At 41.3% G+C, this 16,275-nt stretch overlaps 2 protein-coding genes across 5 annotated transcripts in view; one reads left to right on the top strand and one right to left on the bottom strand.

Moving 5' to 3' along the window:
* Nucleotides 1-16,275, top strand: part of LOC143282428 (calpain-9-like) — a 233,811-nt gene that overhangs the window by 124,807 nt on the left and 92,729 nt on the right. The window lies entirely within an intron of this gene.
* The window catches only part of LOC143282438 (hemagglutinin/amebocyte aggregation factor-like), a 58,404-nt gene that overhangs the window by 20,599 nt on the left and 21,530 nt on the right, over nucleotides 1-16,275 (bottom strand). For all 4 annotated transcript variants that reach the window (XM_076588100.1, XM_076588090.1, XM_076588083.1 and 1 more), the window contains exons 3-4: nucleotides 15,931-16,062; nucleotides 15,250-15,373 (exon numbers count right to left, since the gene is read on the bottom strand). In XM_076588100.1, coding sequence (XP_076444215.1) covers nucleotides 15,250-15,373; nucleotides 15,931-16,062 — 256 coding nt within the window. The remainder of the gene's footprint in view (nucleotides 1-15,249; nucleotides 15,374-15,930; nucleotides 16,063-16,275) is intronic.

Raw genomic sequence — 16,275 nt, 5'->3', positions numbered from 1 at the left:
GGACGTTAAACTGGTAGATTTTGACAGTTAAATCTTTAGAGTTCGTTTTGGGGTTCTAGATGGTGGTTTCATTGTATTGACATAGCACATGTCATACAGAGTTAAAGCATAATCGATAGATAATTGAATAAGTGCAAAATAAAATTGTTTTCGTGCTTTAAGATCCAAGAGGTTTTTAATATTGACAGCTGGAACACCTTTTGAGAAATGTGCTTGTACAGATCATCAATGTTGGATGAACAGGAAGGATTATCATCAGCGGTAACTCCCAGAACTTTGTGACTTTTTATTTCGTCAATCAGCGTATTTCCTATGTGTATAGAGGGGATAAATGTTTGAATATTCTGTCGTTTTTGTCGAGAGGTAATTAACATATATTTTGTTATTTGGTCGTTCAGTGACATGTGGTTAAGTTCAGTCAATGTAATTACCTGATCAACATTATTTTGCAGAGTGGTAGATAGTTCGTTTAGGTTAGAATGCTTCGAGTGAATGGACGTATCGTCAGCGAAAAGTTCACCTAATCCATTTGTAATGAACAGAGGAATATCGTAAATATAAATGGAAAAGAGATGGGGACAAAGTACAGATCCTTGGGAGACACCAGATGATTGTGTTTGGAATTTAGATTACGCATTACTTAAGAAAATCCTGTGTTGACGATTTGTAAGAAATGATCTAACCAGAGAAAGAGAATGGTCAGAAAGTCTATATATAGCCAGTTTTCTTAGAAGTAGATTATGATCAACAACATCAAAACTTTTTTGAAGTGGATTTATTATCATTTATATTCATAAGCCATTCTTTGATAAGATTTCTTAAAGCGGTATGACATGAGTGGTTTGTTCTAAATCCTGACTGATTGGGATGACGTCAATTATTATTTGAAACATGAGACATAAGATATTGATAGATAAGCTTTTCCATAGGTTTTGAAAGAACTGATAAATTTTAGATATGTCTGTAATTAGAGGGATTAGTTTTATCTCCAGATTTATAGAGTGGGATTATTTTGGCTTGTTTCGAAATTTTAGGAAAATAGCTTTTATCAATGCAATGGTTGTACAAATAGATTAAAGAGTCTGTAATGACAGAAGCACACATTTTAAGTATTTTACTGTCTAAATGGTCAAAACCACAGTTTTTAAGATGGTTGAGGTAACTGAATGTCATATACAGTTACAGGAGGAATGATAACGTCTGATGTGATATTTTTAGAGTTGCAAAAATCTTTCAGTAACGCAAGATCAATGAATTGGGATTTTATCATTTTGTACAGTTAAATTTGAAATATTAGAGAAATGATAGTTTAGATTATCCACTGAAATACCTTTTATAGAGCAGTCGTTTTGTCGACTTTTTTTCTTGTAAGAATGTTAATAGCTTTCCAAATTGATTTTGAATTACTGTTTGAACTACTGGAAACAAGATCCTGGAAGTATTTCTTTTTTGAAGGTCGTAACATTGCTGTGTTTATATTTCTTTATTTCTAAAAATCCTTAAATTATTTCGATTCCAAGATATCATCTCTTATACGTATAGCTTCCTGATTTTTTTCTGTTACCCCCATTGGGGATTGGGATTATGCTTCACACTTTTAGTTATCAATGGAGCGTGCCTGTAGAAAAATATCAATGAATGTTTCATGCCAGAATTGAAATGCTTCATCAAGGTGATTGATCTGGTACACGTATGACAGAGGTGAATGTGTCGAAAAGAAATGAGTCTTTATTGTGATATGAATGGTGAGAGTGGAAGAATGCATTTGATCCGCCAGTCACAATTTGTCGAAAGAAATGGACGTCCAGAGGGATTATCGCTTGTATTTCTCCAGAAATTGCTTACACTTTTGTTACGAATTAGTAAGACCGGAAAGTCTCGAAAAAGATGAAATACCAATTGAGTTGCCGTCGTTCCGTTTACAGCACACATCTTCGGTTCGATAAACACTAGTTTCATATTTGTTTTTGTCAGCAAGAATCAAACTTGAACCATGGCTTTGCTTAGTATGGAACACATGGCCTGTTTGTGAGCAAACTACTGATGCTTTCCTTACAGTGATGTATAACTATAGTAAGTCCCTGATGTACATCACTGAGCAGTTTGTTGTCCTGATGTTTTATCGTCTGAGTGAGATGTGTTACGTTAGCCAGGTCAGACAGCCTCTCTTCGCTTAAGAAAGGAAAAGTTTGGAAAATACCCCGCCCAAGCAGGCAGCTACCTGTTTGGCGCTATGATTGGAATTGACTGGTCACTATTGTTACTTTAAAAAACAACAACAAAAAAACAAACAAACAAACAAAAAAACAACAACAAAAAAACCACACCTGGGGCTTATTTTCAAGATTAGGCGTAAATGCTCAACAATAATAATAACAGTACTGATGATGATAGTGATGATGATAATGATAATTATGCCAGTAAGTCATATTTCTGATCATGTAAGTATGTTTCTTAGGTCAGTCATTTACAGTCCAAATCAGTTCATATATAGAGCACTGTCTGGGAGAAACAAGAGGACCTTGGCTGATGAGTGGAAGCTGATTAACATGTTTTGAAAGTGCTTAAGGCTTTTTAGTAAAACATTCCTTTGTTTAAAGCTTTTTGATAACATGGGAAATATAATCTGACATGGGGAGAACTGTCTTAATGTATTTCCTACATTTTGAAATATATGTTTATGTAGTTGTAATAATATGATTATACCCAGTTACCATGACCTAATGAAATATACCTTGTTATTTAGACTTTAGTGATATCTTCCAGGCCTAATTATGGATTTGCTTGTCAAGGCCATCACATCTTGTGTGACCTTATTACATATTTGATTAATCTGCTCACGTGCAGTTGATAGACTTGAAACGACATTGAATCAATCACATTCCACGAGATCAGTGTTTATGAATATAGATAATACGGATTTAGTGCAGCACAGTATTTTTGTGAATGGTCATAAGTAGTTCGATAAACAAACACACTGTTTAGAACAGCAGTCACTGTAATGTAGTCAATGTGAGTACAGTGACTTAATTTCAGGAGTCAGCTTAGCTATTTGAAGAGAGTCCTGATAGATCTATGTGCCTCAAAATGTTCAGATAGCATCACAGTGCAATGTATGCAAAACACTTCATATTTTCATTCAGTTGTCTCTGGCTACGAAGTTTATATTTGGCTTAAAAACATTTAAGTTACGAGTTTACACTTCAATATCATCTGGTTTTACTGTGACCTAATTACACGTTCAATGCCAGTTCCATAGAGCAAAGTGTCTGAAACGAATAGTGTACATCATACAACAGCACAATGATTGTCTGAAAGTTAAAAAGTGATGCCGGAGATTAGAAAAGAGAGATAAACCATTCGCGGCAGGCCCCTTCTTACTGTCTATAACAGTGCTGAAGCCGTTTTGGGGCACACACGCAGTGCGGAAGGGTGGGGGTAAATCACCCTCTCCTTCCCCACCTGAAGGAAACTGGTCGGTTCTGACGGTTCAGCTGCAGAAAAGCGAAAGTTAAGTTATGCCTGGAATTTCCCACGTGTAGTAAGATTCGCTGTATACAATGAAAACAAATTCATTTTTGCTTGTTTTTTAGCACGTTTGCATCTGCTTGAATGTAGATAATATAAAAAGAAAATAAAGCAGCTCCCCCCACCACCAACTCCCCCCACCCTCCCCCAACGCAATGTTGCACATGAGAGAGACAGTTATAAATTATTGAACTGCGTTTTCCTAACGCTACTTTTTCTTCACACTTTCTGGTTTACATCACCATTTCTTTAAAAAAACACACAAAAAACAACATATTCAGCTCTGTCTCTCTTCTAACATCTGTCTATACATACATACATGCATACATGAATATATACATACATACATAATTTCATATAGATCTATCAGTATGTAAATCTAAATCTATCTATATATACATAATCATATATATAATTCATATATATACGAACGCTTCATGTTGCCCGAGCAGACCGTTGTATTGTGCTCTATCTCTCTCTCTAAGTCTCTGTCTCTCTCTCTCTCGGGAGTTTTACATGGCTGTTAAAAGCATCTACGATTCTGTACTTGTATGTGTTCGTGACAAAGGTATTTATTCAGACTTTTTTCAGTGTCCAAGAGGGGTTAAACAAGGTTGTATACTAAGCTCACAGCTGTTTTCCTTTTTCATCGGTGAATTGGCAGTGGAGTTACCAAAGAAGGGGAGACATGGAATACAAATGATACCTGGCGCAACAGATTTGCTCTTAATGCTATTTGCTGATGATGTTGTTCTCTTGTCTGACACACCCATAGGGTTACAAAATCAATTAAATGCCCTTAAGCAAGAAACAGACAGACTACAACAAACAGTGAATCTCAACAAGACCAATATTATAGTTTTCCACAATGGGGGTCATCTTTCGACTCGTGAAAAATGGTGCTGTGGTGATAGGGAAATAAAAGTAACCAATACATATAAATATTTAGGAATGTTATTCACAACAAAATTGAGTTTGACATCTGCGTGGGATGAAGCAAACAGAAAAGGGAAAAAAGGTGTAATCCAAATTATAAAATCACTCAGGAGACTGCGTTCGACTGACGCTTTCCTTTAGTTTGGGCGGGGCAAAGGCAGCCCATGAATAATGAATGCGTGTCGCGGTGCAGGCTGCCTGGCTTCAGCAATTTCTGCAAGTGATTTATCTCTCTTTTCTAATCTCCGGTGATGCTCAATAGGAAACACAACATTTAGATTTGCAGTTACAGTGACGCGGCAAGCGTGTGAACGGTGACCTAACTTCGTAGCTATTTATAGGCAAACGAGGAAAATGTCAAAACAGTTCTTGGTAGGGTGTGCAGGCCCACTTTTTGTTGGATTTTCGTCTGAACTTCACTGGGTTTTTTTTTGTTTTTTGTTTTTTTTAGCGAGAACCGCATGCGCATGCGCGTCACCATTGCTGGTTTTTCTAGGTATCCGAAATGGTAAAATTTCGTCGTGAAAATCGCTGTTCCGACGAAAGGATTTTGAACAATTTCGGTGAGTATTTTTGCAAGTTTACAATCCATAGTTGGTTTTGTGATCACACCAGTTATTTGCTTTAAATCATCTATGTTTACTTTGAGCGCGTTTCTTGTCAGATCTCTGCCATTCAAGTATTCGAACTGATCTATTTAAAATTCAACATCTGGCTTCGACTTAGGAGAGACTTGACACACTGAATAGCAGTTTGGAGTACCATTTTATCCACAGCATGCATATTTTTTAATGTCTTTGTGAAGTTGAGTGTAGGGGAAATCGTTGTTTTGGACAACTCTTGACGGGATTCCGTTTCAAGGGAAAGGCCCCATGGATTTCGTGATCTGCTTTCTGTCATTTGTTTACGTCAGATCTCGATCGGAGGAATCTATAACCTTTTTTTTCTATAGTAATAAACTTACCCTGTTGCTTTCTTTTAAAATGCTGTGGATGTCTTGAGCTCTAAAGACCTTTTTGACGACATAGTTTTTGTTGTTTGGTTCAGTCTGGGTAAAGAAAATGATGTGGTAAAACTCAACCGTAAAGTTGTCTGAAGAAAGGCAGTGCAAACCCAGAAAAGTTAGTTATGGTCGTGGGCTGCCCATGACGTCATATGACCTACTTTTCGCTCTGCAGTCGACGAAAAGTCTCCAACGAAAGCAGGCCTGAACACTCTCCCTAACTGTCTGATTTTCGTGGAGGTTCCCCAGTTATTTTTAGCGATAACCACGTGCGCATGCGCGTCTCCGTTTCCTTTTTTTTTTCCCCAGGTCACCGAAATTCTAAAATTTCGTCGTGGAAATCGCTGTTCTGATGAAAGGATTTTGAACATTTTCGGTGACTGTTTATGCAAGTTTTATGCAAGATATATTTGGTTTTATCATAAAATCCATTCTTTGCTTTACTCTTCTATGTTCACTTTGAGTATGTTTCTTGTCATATATCTGCCATTGCGTATTTGAACTGATCCATTTATAAAAATCTGCCGAAAATTTGTCCGAACAAAGTGCAAGCTCGGAGAAGCCAGTTGCGGTAGTGGGCTGCGCATATCGTCATATGACCTATTTCTCACTCTATGAGCGACGAAAAGTGCACCACGAAAGTGGGCTGCACACCCTTGCTAACAGTGTATGTGTGCCTTAATATGTTCGGATAGAGTCAAGTATATATATTGGCAACAGGTCATGCATTCACTCCAGTTTGCAGTATTCACCTGCCTTTGGCACCCCACTACACTCATTTTCAGTCTGTTCTTGGTGAAGCCATTCACTTTCTGTTTGATGGGGTGGTCATGCAAACATTTGTAATTTTCTACCTTGCCATGATTTTGCCGTCTATCTGCAGGTTGAGAAGTTGGGTGCCTGTAAGCTTTCCAATTTCCTTGATTGGCGTTGACCTCATCACACCAGTGATGGTAGGCAGTGCCTGGTTCTGGACTTTGTCAAGGGCTTGCTGGTTTGTCTTTACAGTTGTCGCCCAAGCGCCATGTTCGAGATGGTATCTGACTGTTCCGTGGTATACTGTTTTCAGTATCTCCTCAGTGCCTCCCAAAGTGGTACCTGCAAGTTTGTGCAGAATTGCCAGCTTATGCCTGCCTTTTGCCTCTGCCTTGTCAGGAGAAATAGTTCACCTTTCACACACACACCCCCCCCCCCCAACCCCCCTAATAAATTTTTCATATGTATTTTTTGGTGCTTTAGAGTGTATAGATCACGAAAAATCATGTTAACATCAAAAATCTTGGGACTCACTGTCCCTTCTGGCTTAATTTTGAAGGGTACCCATCTCAGGTGGCACGGCTGCTTTTCGTCGGTCCAAAACCTTCCATAAGTTTGGTGATCACCCATGTCTTTGTTATTTGAGCTACAAGAATTTCCTTTATGTTTTTGTTGACAGTAATGCCTTTTGCACCATATGCAATAATCAGAACGACAATATATGCAATAAAGTGACCGCAGTGAAGCTACGTGTGTACCCACCGTCTGTCACACGTTGCGAACTGTGAATTTGCCTAAATGTTTGCAATAAACTGTCTCTCTAGAAAACTGTGCAACTTATTAGAAACAAAGTACACCACAGTTTCAAAGAACAGTCTCTTGTGATTCTTTTGAGCTAAGCCACATCACCATGGGCCTATTCTGCTGTCCTCTGCTGCCGGTTTATCTCCCCTACCCCCTATTTGGCTTCAGCGCCAATTTAATTCTTTACAAATTCATATTGGTCTATTTATTGAAAAAAACGTTTATGTGCACTTTCCAAGTGTGAGCACATGTGTGTGTGTGTGTGTGTGTGTGTGTGTGTGTGTGTGTGTGTGTGTGTGTGTGTTTTCTTTATGAAACGAAAGACTCTATACTGTAGTGAAAGATTACATGGGGAAAGTATTTCAAGCGGTGCGGAACCACGAGGGTGAAGCATGAAAGTATTATTGTGAATTTTGAGCCATGTCGAATAAACGTTCTGACATTATTACCATTAACCCTGCAAAGAAGACGACATTGGACTACTACCCTGTGATCCATCACCCAGTCACCGAGTACAAGACAGTCCAGGAAAGAGGTTGGACAAGAGTACGTTATCACTACGTTTGTTCTTGGGGTTTGTATGAAAGCCTACCCGATCGTCTGGAACCAACCTGACCAGTACAAGAAGCATATCATTATGATCGGTACATTCCACCTTGCCTGTGCGTACCTCAAGATGCTTGGGAAAAAGCTGAATGGTTCTGGTTTCGGAGATATCCTTCTGGAGGCAGCCCTGATCTCTTCTGGTTCTCTGCAAGGGGTGCCGTCTGGCAAACATTATGAACGAGCATTGTTCTGCCATAGGACAATGCTTGAGAGTCTAGAACGCTTGGTGCTGGAAAGATATCTTGAAATCAGAGATGAAGACACGTCATTTCCGACACTGTCAGAAGACAGCATGATCAAACTCTAGACAGCCTCATGTTTCTTCTCAAAAGAGACGTTGACTGAGCTTCAGCAAGATGAAGCTATTCCCAGTTTTATGGTAGAGTACGAACAGTTCACAGAGAGAGTCAGAGAAAGAGCCTTTGGACCAACTGCACAATTTTGGTTGTCGTACATCGATCATGTATGGCTTGTCCTTGCGCTCCTTGAGGCTGTCAAAATCAACGACTTCCTGCTCTACACACAAACGATGTCCCAAATGCCAGACTTCTTCTTCAGTTTTGATGGACAAAACTACACACGGTGCCTGACCTTCTTCTCAGTCTTCTTGGCAAACATTGACTTGTCACATCCTGGAGCCAAGGAGATGCTGCAGAGAGGTGCTTTCAGCGTGGCAAGGTCCTTCATTCCTGGTAATCGCTATGCAGTGGACAAGACCATGGAAGAAACGTTCATGAAGCACGCCAAAAGCCAAGGAGGAGCTGGCGGAGGTGGCGCTGGTCTCACGGGACTGCTGTCCAACCAGAAAGCCTACCACAGATGGGTCAGGACAACCCATGAGAGGTCAAAGTATCTTCATGCAACTCTCAACATGGTTGGCATGGCACAAGGTGATGAGGTTGGCAGTAGACATCGTGACTTGTGTCCTTCTGAGAGACTGAAGAGAGAAAGCAACGTCATGAAGAATCAGGATGTAATCAAAAGTTTCATCAACCCTTTCTGCGAGGAAGCCTCGGTCAAACTCATTGCCTTGTCATCTGGAGCATCTGTCACAGCTGGCATTCAGCATGATGTGTTGAGGGTAGAAAAAAAACTGGTAAAGCCGCGAAGGAGGCGTTCCTCACGCAGAGACTGATGGCAAATGACCATTTCTTTGAACCAGTCAAGCAGCTAAACCTGAAAACGATGGCATCGATGAACAAAACCGTCCACATGAAGACTACCAAGAAGGAGGTTGTGGAATACAAACAACAAGGGAACATTGCCTTTCAACTCCTTCTGAAGGCACAGGAAGCAGGTGTTCAACTCGATCTGAAACAGTTGATGACATACCAACTTAGTCCTGTACCTTACAGTATTGCCACTGCTGACAATTTCCTTGCCAAGACCGTCAAAGCAACAGGGTTCAACTACCTCACCAAAGATATGGAAGATGCCGCTCTACCTCCCCATGATGCGACGCTGGTTGTGATTGATGGCAATGCAGTGTTTCACTGCTTGCAACAGCTTCCTTCCAAATTCAGGGAGATCAACCAGAAGATATTTGACATGCTGCCAAAGGGAACGGACGTGGTGTTCAGTACAGACATGTACAAAACGTACTCAATCAAAGCGATGGAAAGGAAAAGGAGAGGCACTGGCGATAAGATCATCGTGAAAGGAGAAAGCACCAAGCGTCCTGCAGACTGGAAGACGTTTCTGTCAAACAACGAAAATAAGAAGCAGCTCACTCAAGTATTACTCGACGTTTGGAGCAAAGATGAGAATGCGCCAAAATTCAAGGGACAGAAAAGTCATGTTGATATGTGAGGGAGAAACCTTCCTGCTGCAATCGGCAGATGAGCTGAAGACAACAAGGATGCCAATCGCAACGCTCAAATCCACACAAGAAGAGACGGATTCTAGAGTTGCCCTCTACTGTGCGTACACTGAACGGAATGGCTACAGGTTCGTCCGCGTCAGGAGTCCCTACTCGGACATGTTCTTCATTCTCCTGCACTTCACTCTGCAGCAGAAGGATGTGGTGATTCTGTTCGACACAGGAATGGGGCACAAACATTGGCTCATCAACGTCACTGACATCGCAAAAGCATACAGGCAACAGCACTGCACCGCCTTCCTGGCTCTTCATGCTTATACCAGCTGCGACACAAGTGCGTTCAAGGGCACTGGGTAAATAAAACCCATCAAAGTTCTTCAGCAGAATCCAAGATTTGTGGAAACAATTGCCCGCCTTGGAGATATATGGGCCATCGCTGAAGAAGTCAAAGCCGATCTTGAGACCTTCACCTGTGTATGGCAGACATTGTTTCATCAGTGTCAATAAACTCCGACACCAGCTGCTCAAGGAGAGATGTGGAGATGAGCCATTGAATGCAAACCACAACGTTGACATGGCAAGCATGCCTCCGTGCAAACAAACTCTTCAAGAGCACATCAAACGGAGCAACTATCAAGTTGCCATTTGGAAAAGGGCTCTCGAACCCATTTCTGATGTTCCAGCAGCAAGCAATGGACATGGATGGATCGACGTTGATGGCACCTGGGAACCAATGTGGTCCGCAGAAGACGTCATTCTGCCCGCAGATATGGTTGACTTCCTTGTGGACTTTCCAGACTGACGACGAAGAAGAAGCTGTCATATCCTACGTATCAGAAGAGTCGCTTTCTACTTATGCCAAGGGAAGCGACTCAGAATGATGAGATAGGGTGTAGGGGAGATAAACCGGTGACAGAGGACAGCACACACACACACACACACACACACATACACACACACCCATGTGCTCACACTTGGAAAGTGCACATAAACGTTTTTTTCAATAAATAGACCAATATGAATTGGTAAAGAATTAAATTGGCGTTGAAGCCAAATAGGGGGTAGGGGAGATAAACCGGCGGCAGAGGACAGCTGAATAGGCCCATGGTGATGTGGCTTTGCTCAAAAGAATCACAAGAGACTGTTCTTTGAAACTGTGGTGTACTTTGTTTCTAATAAGTTGCACAGTTTTCTAGAGAGACAGTTTATTGCAAACATTTAGGCAAATTCACTGTTCGCAACGCGTGACAGACCGTGGGTACACACGTAGCTTGACTGCGGTCACCTTATTGCATATATTGTCGTTCTGATTATTGCATATGGTGCAGAAGGCATTACTGTCAACAAAAACATAAAGGAAATTCTTGTAGCTCAAATAACAAAGACACGGGTGATCACCAAACTTATGGAAGGTTTTGGACCGACGAAAAGCAGCCGTGCCACCTGAGATGGGTACCCTTCAAAATTAAGCCAGAAGGGACAGTGAGTCCCAAGATTTTTGATGTTAACATAATTTTTCGTGATCTATACACTCTAAAGCACCAAAAAATACATATGAAAAATTTATTAGGGGGGGATGAAAGGTGGACCATTTCTCCTGACCGAGTATTTGGCAATGTGGGGTTTCCAGATCAGCCATCTGTCAAAGGTGACTCCGAGGTAGGTAGCTTCATCATCCTCTTTCAGCAGGGTTTTGTCCATGGTGATGGTGCCTGCTTTCTGTTTTAGTGACAAGGTGAAGAGGGTGGTGGAGGACTTGTCCTTGTAAAGAGCAATACACTAGCCCTCAGCCCTGCTGCTGAGCGTTTCTACCGCCAGCTGTAGGCAATAGGTGGCTGTGGTTGGATGTTCCTCCTTGCACAATATCACCAGTTCGCCAGCACCTTGATTCCCTTGGGCAGTTTTGACACCAGGTTATTGATGAAAAGCGGGAATAGTGATGGTGAGAGAACACTGCCTTGTAGAACGCCATATCGCAGCAAGAACGTTGGACTGTGGACTCTGTCAAGACAGACTCTTGCCCTGTGGCTGTAGAGGTAGGACTTATTCCACTGGAACATGTAATAGGAAACTCCATTCCTCAGCAGTTTCACAAGCAGTGCATGAAGACTTTATTGAAAGCCTTCTGAAGATCAATTCAGGCAACGAAGACCAGCTTCTGCTTCTGGAAAGTATCCTCAATTCCTTGCAAATAGGTGACCTGGTCTTCTGTGCTGCGGAACTGTTGGAAACCAGCTCGTTTGCTGATGTTTGCAAGTTTTTACTCAAGAAGTGCTGATTACGAACAGTGACAAGTCAAAACACAGGGGAAAATTACTAGAACTTGCCAGCTGTTGTGATCAAAACAACTTAGAACTTAGAACCTATGAAAAACAAGAGGATTAATTTAAGATTCCAGAAAGACTGAGTCTTATCCCTTACCACTTGTCATTCAAGACAAGCAAGTAGAGATCAGTAGGGATTTTTAAATTTCTTGGACTGGTCATTTCTAATGAATTGAAATGGGAGAAAAATATGAAAAAAAGAATTGTTAAGAAAGCACAACAGCGCCTGTAATTTCATCGGCGCCTCAAAAAGTATGTGATTAAAAAAAGAAATCATGGTTATTACGGGGGCTGGTCTACCTTCCCTGGACGATGTGTATCATGAGCGGCTACTCAGAAAAGCAAAATCAATCAGCCAGGACGATTCACATCCACGTTTTGGGATTTTCGAGATGCTCCCCTCAGGTCGTCAGTACATAATTATTAGGAACAAAACTTCACCAGTGGCTTTTCCCCCCAAAGCACTAAATGCCTTGTCTCTCGAACAAACCCAGTATGTTTAACTCTCTCCATACGAACGACGAAAGAGACGACATTAACAGCGTTTCATCCCAGTTACCACCATCAAAATATTACAAGCAGAAGGCTCTTCCACTGAAGAGGTGAATGTTGACAAAGAATACCACAATTCTGACGACGGAAGCTAAAGGTTGGGTCATTGAGACACCCACTGGACATCCGAGGGGTCTGTGTAGAGGAGAAGAGAGGACTGGCCGTACTGAGTGAGTTAAAGAGAATTGGGCAATCAACAACCATTCACCTGAAGATCTAGTCATCAGCACCGTCTGTGTGTAATGTGCGGCATATGTTCAAACGTGCGCGCGCACGCGTGTGTGTATGTGTGTGTATGCATGTGTGAGTGTGCAGGCACAAATACTTATATTGATATGCATTTGTTAAAAAAAAAATTGCTGTATCTGTATTTGTAATAATGAAAATAATAATAGTACTCATGTGGCACACTCTTCATGATAAAACATATACTCGTACAATAGTACATAATAACATACCTCTGCACATGAAAAAAAATACATATTTGTATTTATACACCAAGACATATATGTATTTATACACCAAGACAATACTACAAATTTTAAATATGAACACACACACACACACACACACACACACACACACACACACACACAATACAAAAATACCCTACACACGTACGCACACATGCTCGCGAAAACACACACCCTCGCACACACACAAACACCCACCGACAGACACAGAAACTACATGATGATTTCTGTAGAGGGTTGTGTGGGGTGGGTAAGAGGAAGAAGAATGCAGACAATTAGCTATGCTTCATCACACCCAAAGGCCTGTTTGAATAGGTGGGTTTTCAAGTTTGTTTTGAAGGAGGACAGCGTTGGCAAGTGACGGATATCCGGAGGAAATTTTCATACTTGATACTGAAAGGCCCTTTGGCCAGATTCTTTGAAGAGGTTTGGGGGACTCGAAGGAGATTTTCAGCAGAAGACCTGAGATAACGGGAAGTGGTGTAAATATAAAGGACAGAAGATAAGTAATATGGGATATATCCTTCAAAGTGGCGATAAGCCAATATGGCAGTTGGTACTGAATTCTGTACTGGATGAATAACCAGTAAAGTTCACGTGAGAATGAGGTAACTTGATCCCTTTTTGATTTTCTGAAAATGATTCTTGCAGCATTGTTCAAAATCGCCTGAAGGTGTGACAAGTCAGAAGGCAGATCAGAAAGTAGTGAATTGCAGTAGTCAATGTGACTTAGGATCAAGGAACAAAGAAGCTGTTTGCAGTTTTACATAAATTACTGACATGGTCGTGCATGGACAGAGCTGAATAAAAAAAAAATGCACCCAGGTTTCTGACAAAATTTTGAAAGTAGATATCAGTATTGCAGACAGTCAAGGTATGTCCTGAAATGCAACTGAATGCGGACTTAAGAGCCTATAAGAATGGCTTCTGTCTTGACGTCATCGAGTTTAAGCTGGTTTGTAACCATCCACTCTTTTACAGCAACAATGCACATCTTTTTTTCTTTCTTTTCTTTCTTTTTTTTTTTAACTGAGGACGGTAAAAGAATTTGGGGAAGAAGCTGTTGGTGTCATCTGCAGACTTGTGAAAATCACATTGATGTTGGCTGATGATGTCAGACACTGGTTGAGTGTACAGACTAGATAATATTGAACCAAGAACTGAACCTGGGGAACACCATATCGAACAGGAAGAGGTCTGGATTCAAAATGAGAACTGGATGTAACCAGCCGCATCTACTTTCGTTTTCTCCCCTGCAGCAGGTAGTAGCTTGTACAGGGCATGGAATCAGACCCCTGCTGGGTCTGCGCAGGTGGGTCATGGTAAAGTATGTGTAATTATTTTTTCTTTCATGATGTGGCATGTCTTGATAAAGTCAAATCTGGCAGAGCCCTTCCATCTACAGTTCGGATTTTGTTGTTGGGTTCACTCCTCACATGCGGCAGGTAATACTGGGTTACATGGTTACCAGTAGCAGAGGAGAACATCTGACCTGACGTTAGGTCCAGATCGGGGCGAGACCAGATCAGCTCCAAAGTTCGAAAGTATTCAAATTTTACCTTCATATCAGGTGTGCATTTGGCTGTCAAATAAAGGAGAAGGCTCATTCTGAACTGGCCTCCACCAGCCCCTCTTTATCAACGTGGGGTCGTCCTTCTGTAAAAGCACGCGCAATGTAGTGAAACTACGAGAAGGTAGGTCTAGGCTACCCTGTACTGACTACCTCACATTACGATATGATGGGGAAAGAGGAAGAACGTCATTCTGGACTGGTTTGTATTGCTCCCACCTTCCAACCCTTCCGCATCACTACATGGTTTATACCAGCTATTGTGTGGGGAAAAAGGTGGAAGGGAAGGTTCTGGGCTATCTTGTATTGACCTCCCGACTACAATGTGGCGGATATAAGGCAAGGCATGTTTCTAGGGGACTGTGGACTTTCACCATCTGGGCTTTCTCAAATTGGACTGTCGCTGCCACTTTCACCCCTTCCAACCACATTTCTTTGGAGGCAGCTTTTCATAGGGTTCAAGCGTCAGAGGTTTCTTCGCTGAAAGAGGAGTAAACAACGACCTTCCCACGAGGTTAAATCTCATCAGAGGAATGTAAGGTCAGGTCTGACAAAGCATAATCTACCCATTGGGGAAGTCTGCAAAAATCCCAGTGTTAATCTGCAATAGCATCGATCATAAACGAGATATGGGAAAAGCAAAAATCAAAGACAACAGATTACATAAATGTATATTTTAGAGGGGAAAAACAGATTTAGGGATTCGATTTTACCTAGTTCAGCATAATACACCCTCTTCTCCAACTGGATAGGCCTCGACTGGTTATTGAGTTTTGACTGTTAATTTCGAAATAATTAAGATACCGTGGTACTACCGTGGTAAAATTAGCAGACCTGATATTATTTGATGAAATATTCGCTTATTTTAACAGTCTTACTCGTTATGGTTGCTGTGATAGCTGGCCACGCCCCTCAGGATTTTACCATTAGGCACTAGGTAGTCCAGAGTGTGGTCCATTTCGTTTTCCCAGTTGGTGAAGTAGCACCGGTGGGCAAGAGCTCCTGAGAACAAATGTTAGGTTTAAGCCATCACGAGCTAACACACACACACACACACACACACACACTCGCGAATATGTAATCATTTGACGCCTTTTGGAGCATACAGAATATTAAGCATTGGTAGTTTGCACCAAAGTTAAAGGTGAAATGAAAATGCATTAAACTAGTGATAAAGTCAGATCTATAATAAGCGATCATATAATATAACCTTTCCTATTTTCATGAATCTCCCCACATCAAAACTTACTCTCCTTCCTGCTTTAAACAAACTGCAAAAATTAACAAGAGGCAAACCCAGCATGGCTTGAAATGAAAAGACATTAAACTGATGATAAAATCAGATCTATAATGAACGATGGTTTTATCATCCTGTAACCATTCCCAATATCATGAATCTCCCCACTCCAAACACACTCTCCTTCCTGCTTTCAACAAACTGCATAAAATAACAAGAGGCAACGTCAGCATGGTACACACGTGATTACTGCTGCCCTCGCTAGTGTGTGTGTGTGTGTGTGTGTGTGTGTGTTTAGAAGGGGAGGGGAAAAGCACTTTACCTGGGAACTCACAGCAGTGGAACTTAAATCTCCTGTCCTCGTAATGGTTGTTATGCACACTGTCCATGCCAGTGACGAAACCCTCACCAGGACACTGGAACGTGAAGGTCTGGTCCCATTCGTTGACGTAGTCTAACACACACACACACACACATTTCTAAAAAGAATGTGTTTCAAATCAGTCCAGAATGAAAGCTAGTAATAATAATAATATATATGTTGGCGTTGCAACACGCGTCCTAATTGGAAGCAATACAATCTGAGCGCACTGGTTCAAAATACAGTCGCTTGTATTTTCTCTCTAGATCTTGAGTGATGGTCTTGACGCTAGTCATTCGGATGAGA

Source organism: Babylonia areolata, chromosome 1 (assembly GCF_041734735.1).
Source record: "Babylonia areolata isolate BAREFJ2019XMU chromosome 1, ASM4173473v1, whole genome shotgun sequence".
Lineage (NCBI taxonomy): Eukaryota > Metazoa > Mollusca > Gastropoda > Neogastropoda > Buccinidae > Babylonia > Babylonia areolata.
Note: the sequence above shows the minus strand (reverse complement) of the source record. Positions and strands in the feature narration are given on the sequence as shown.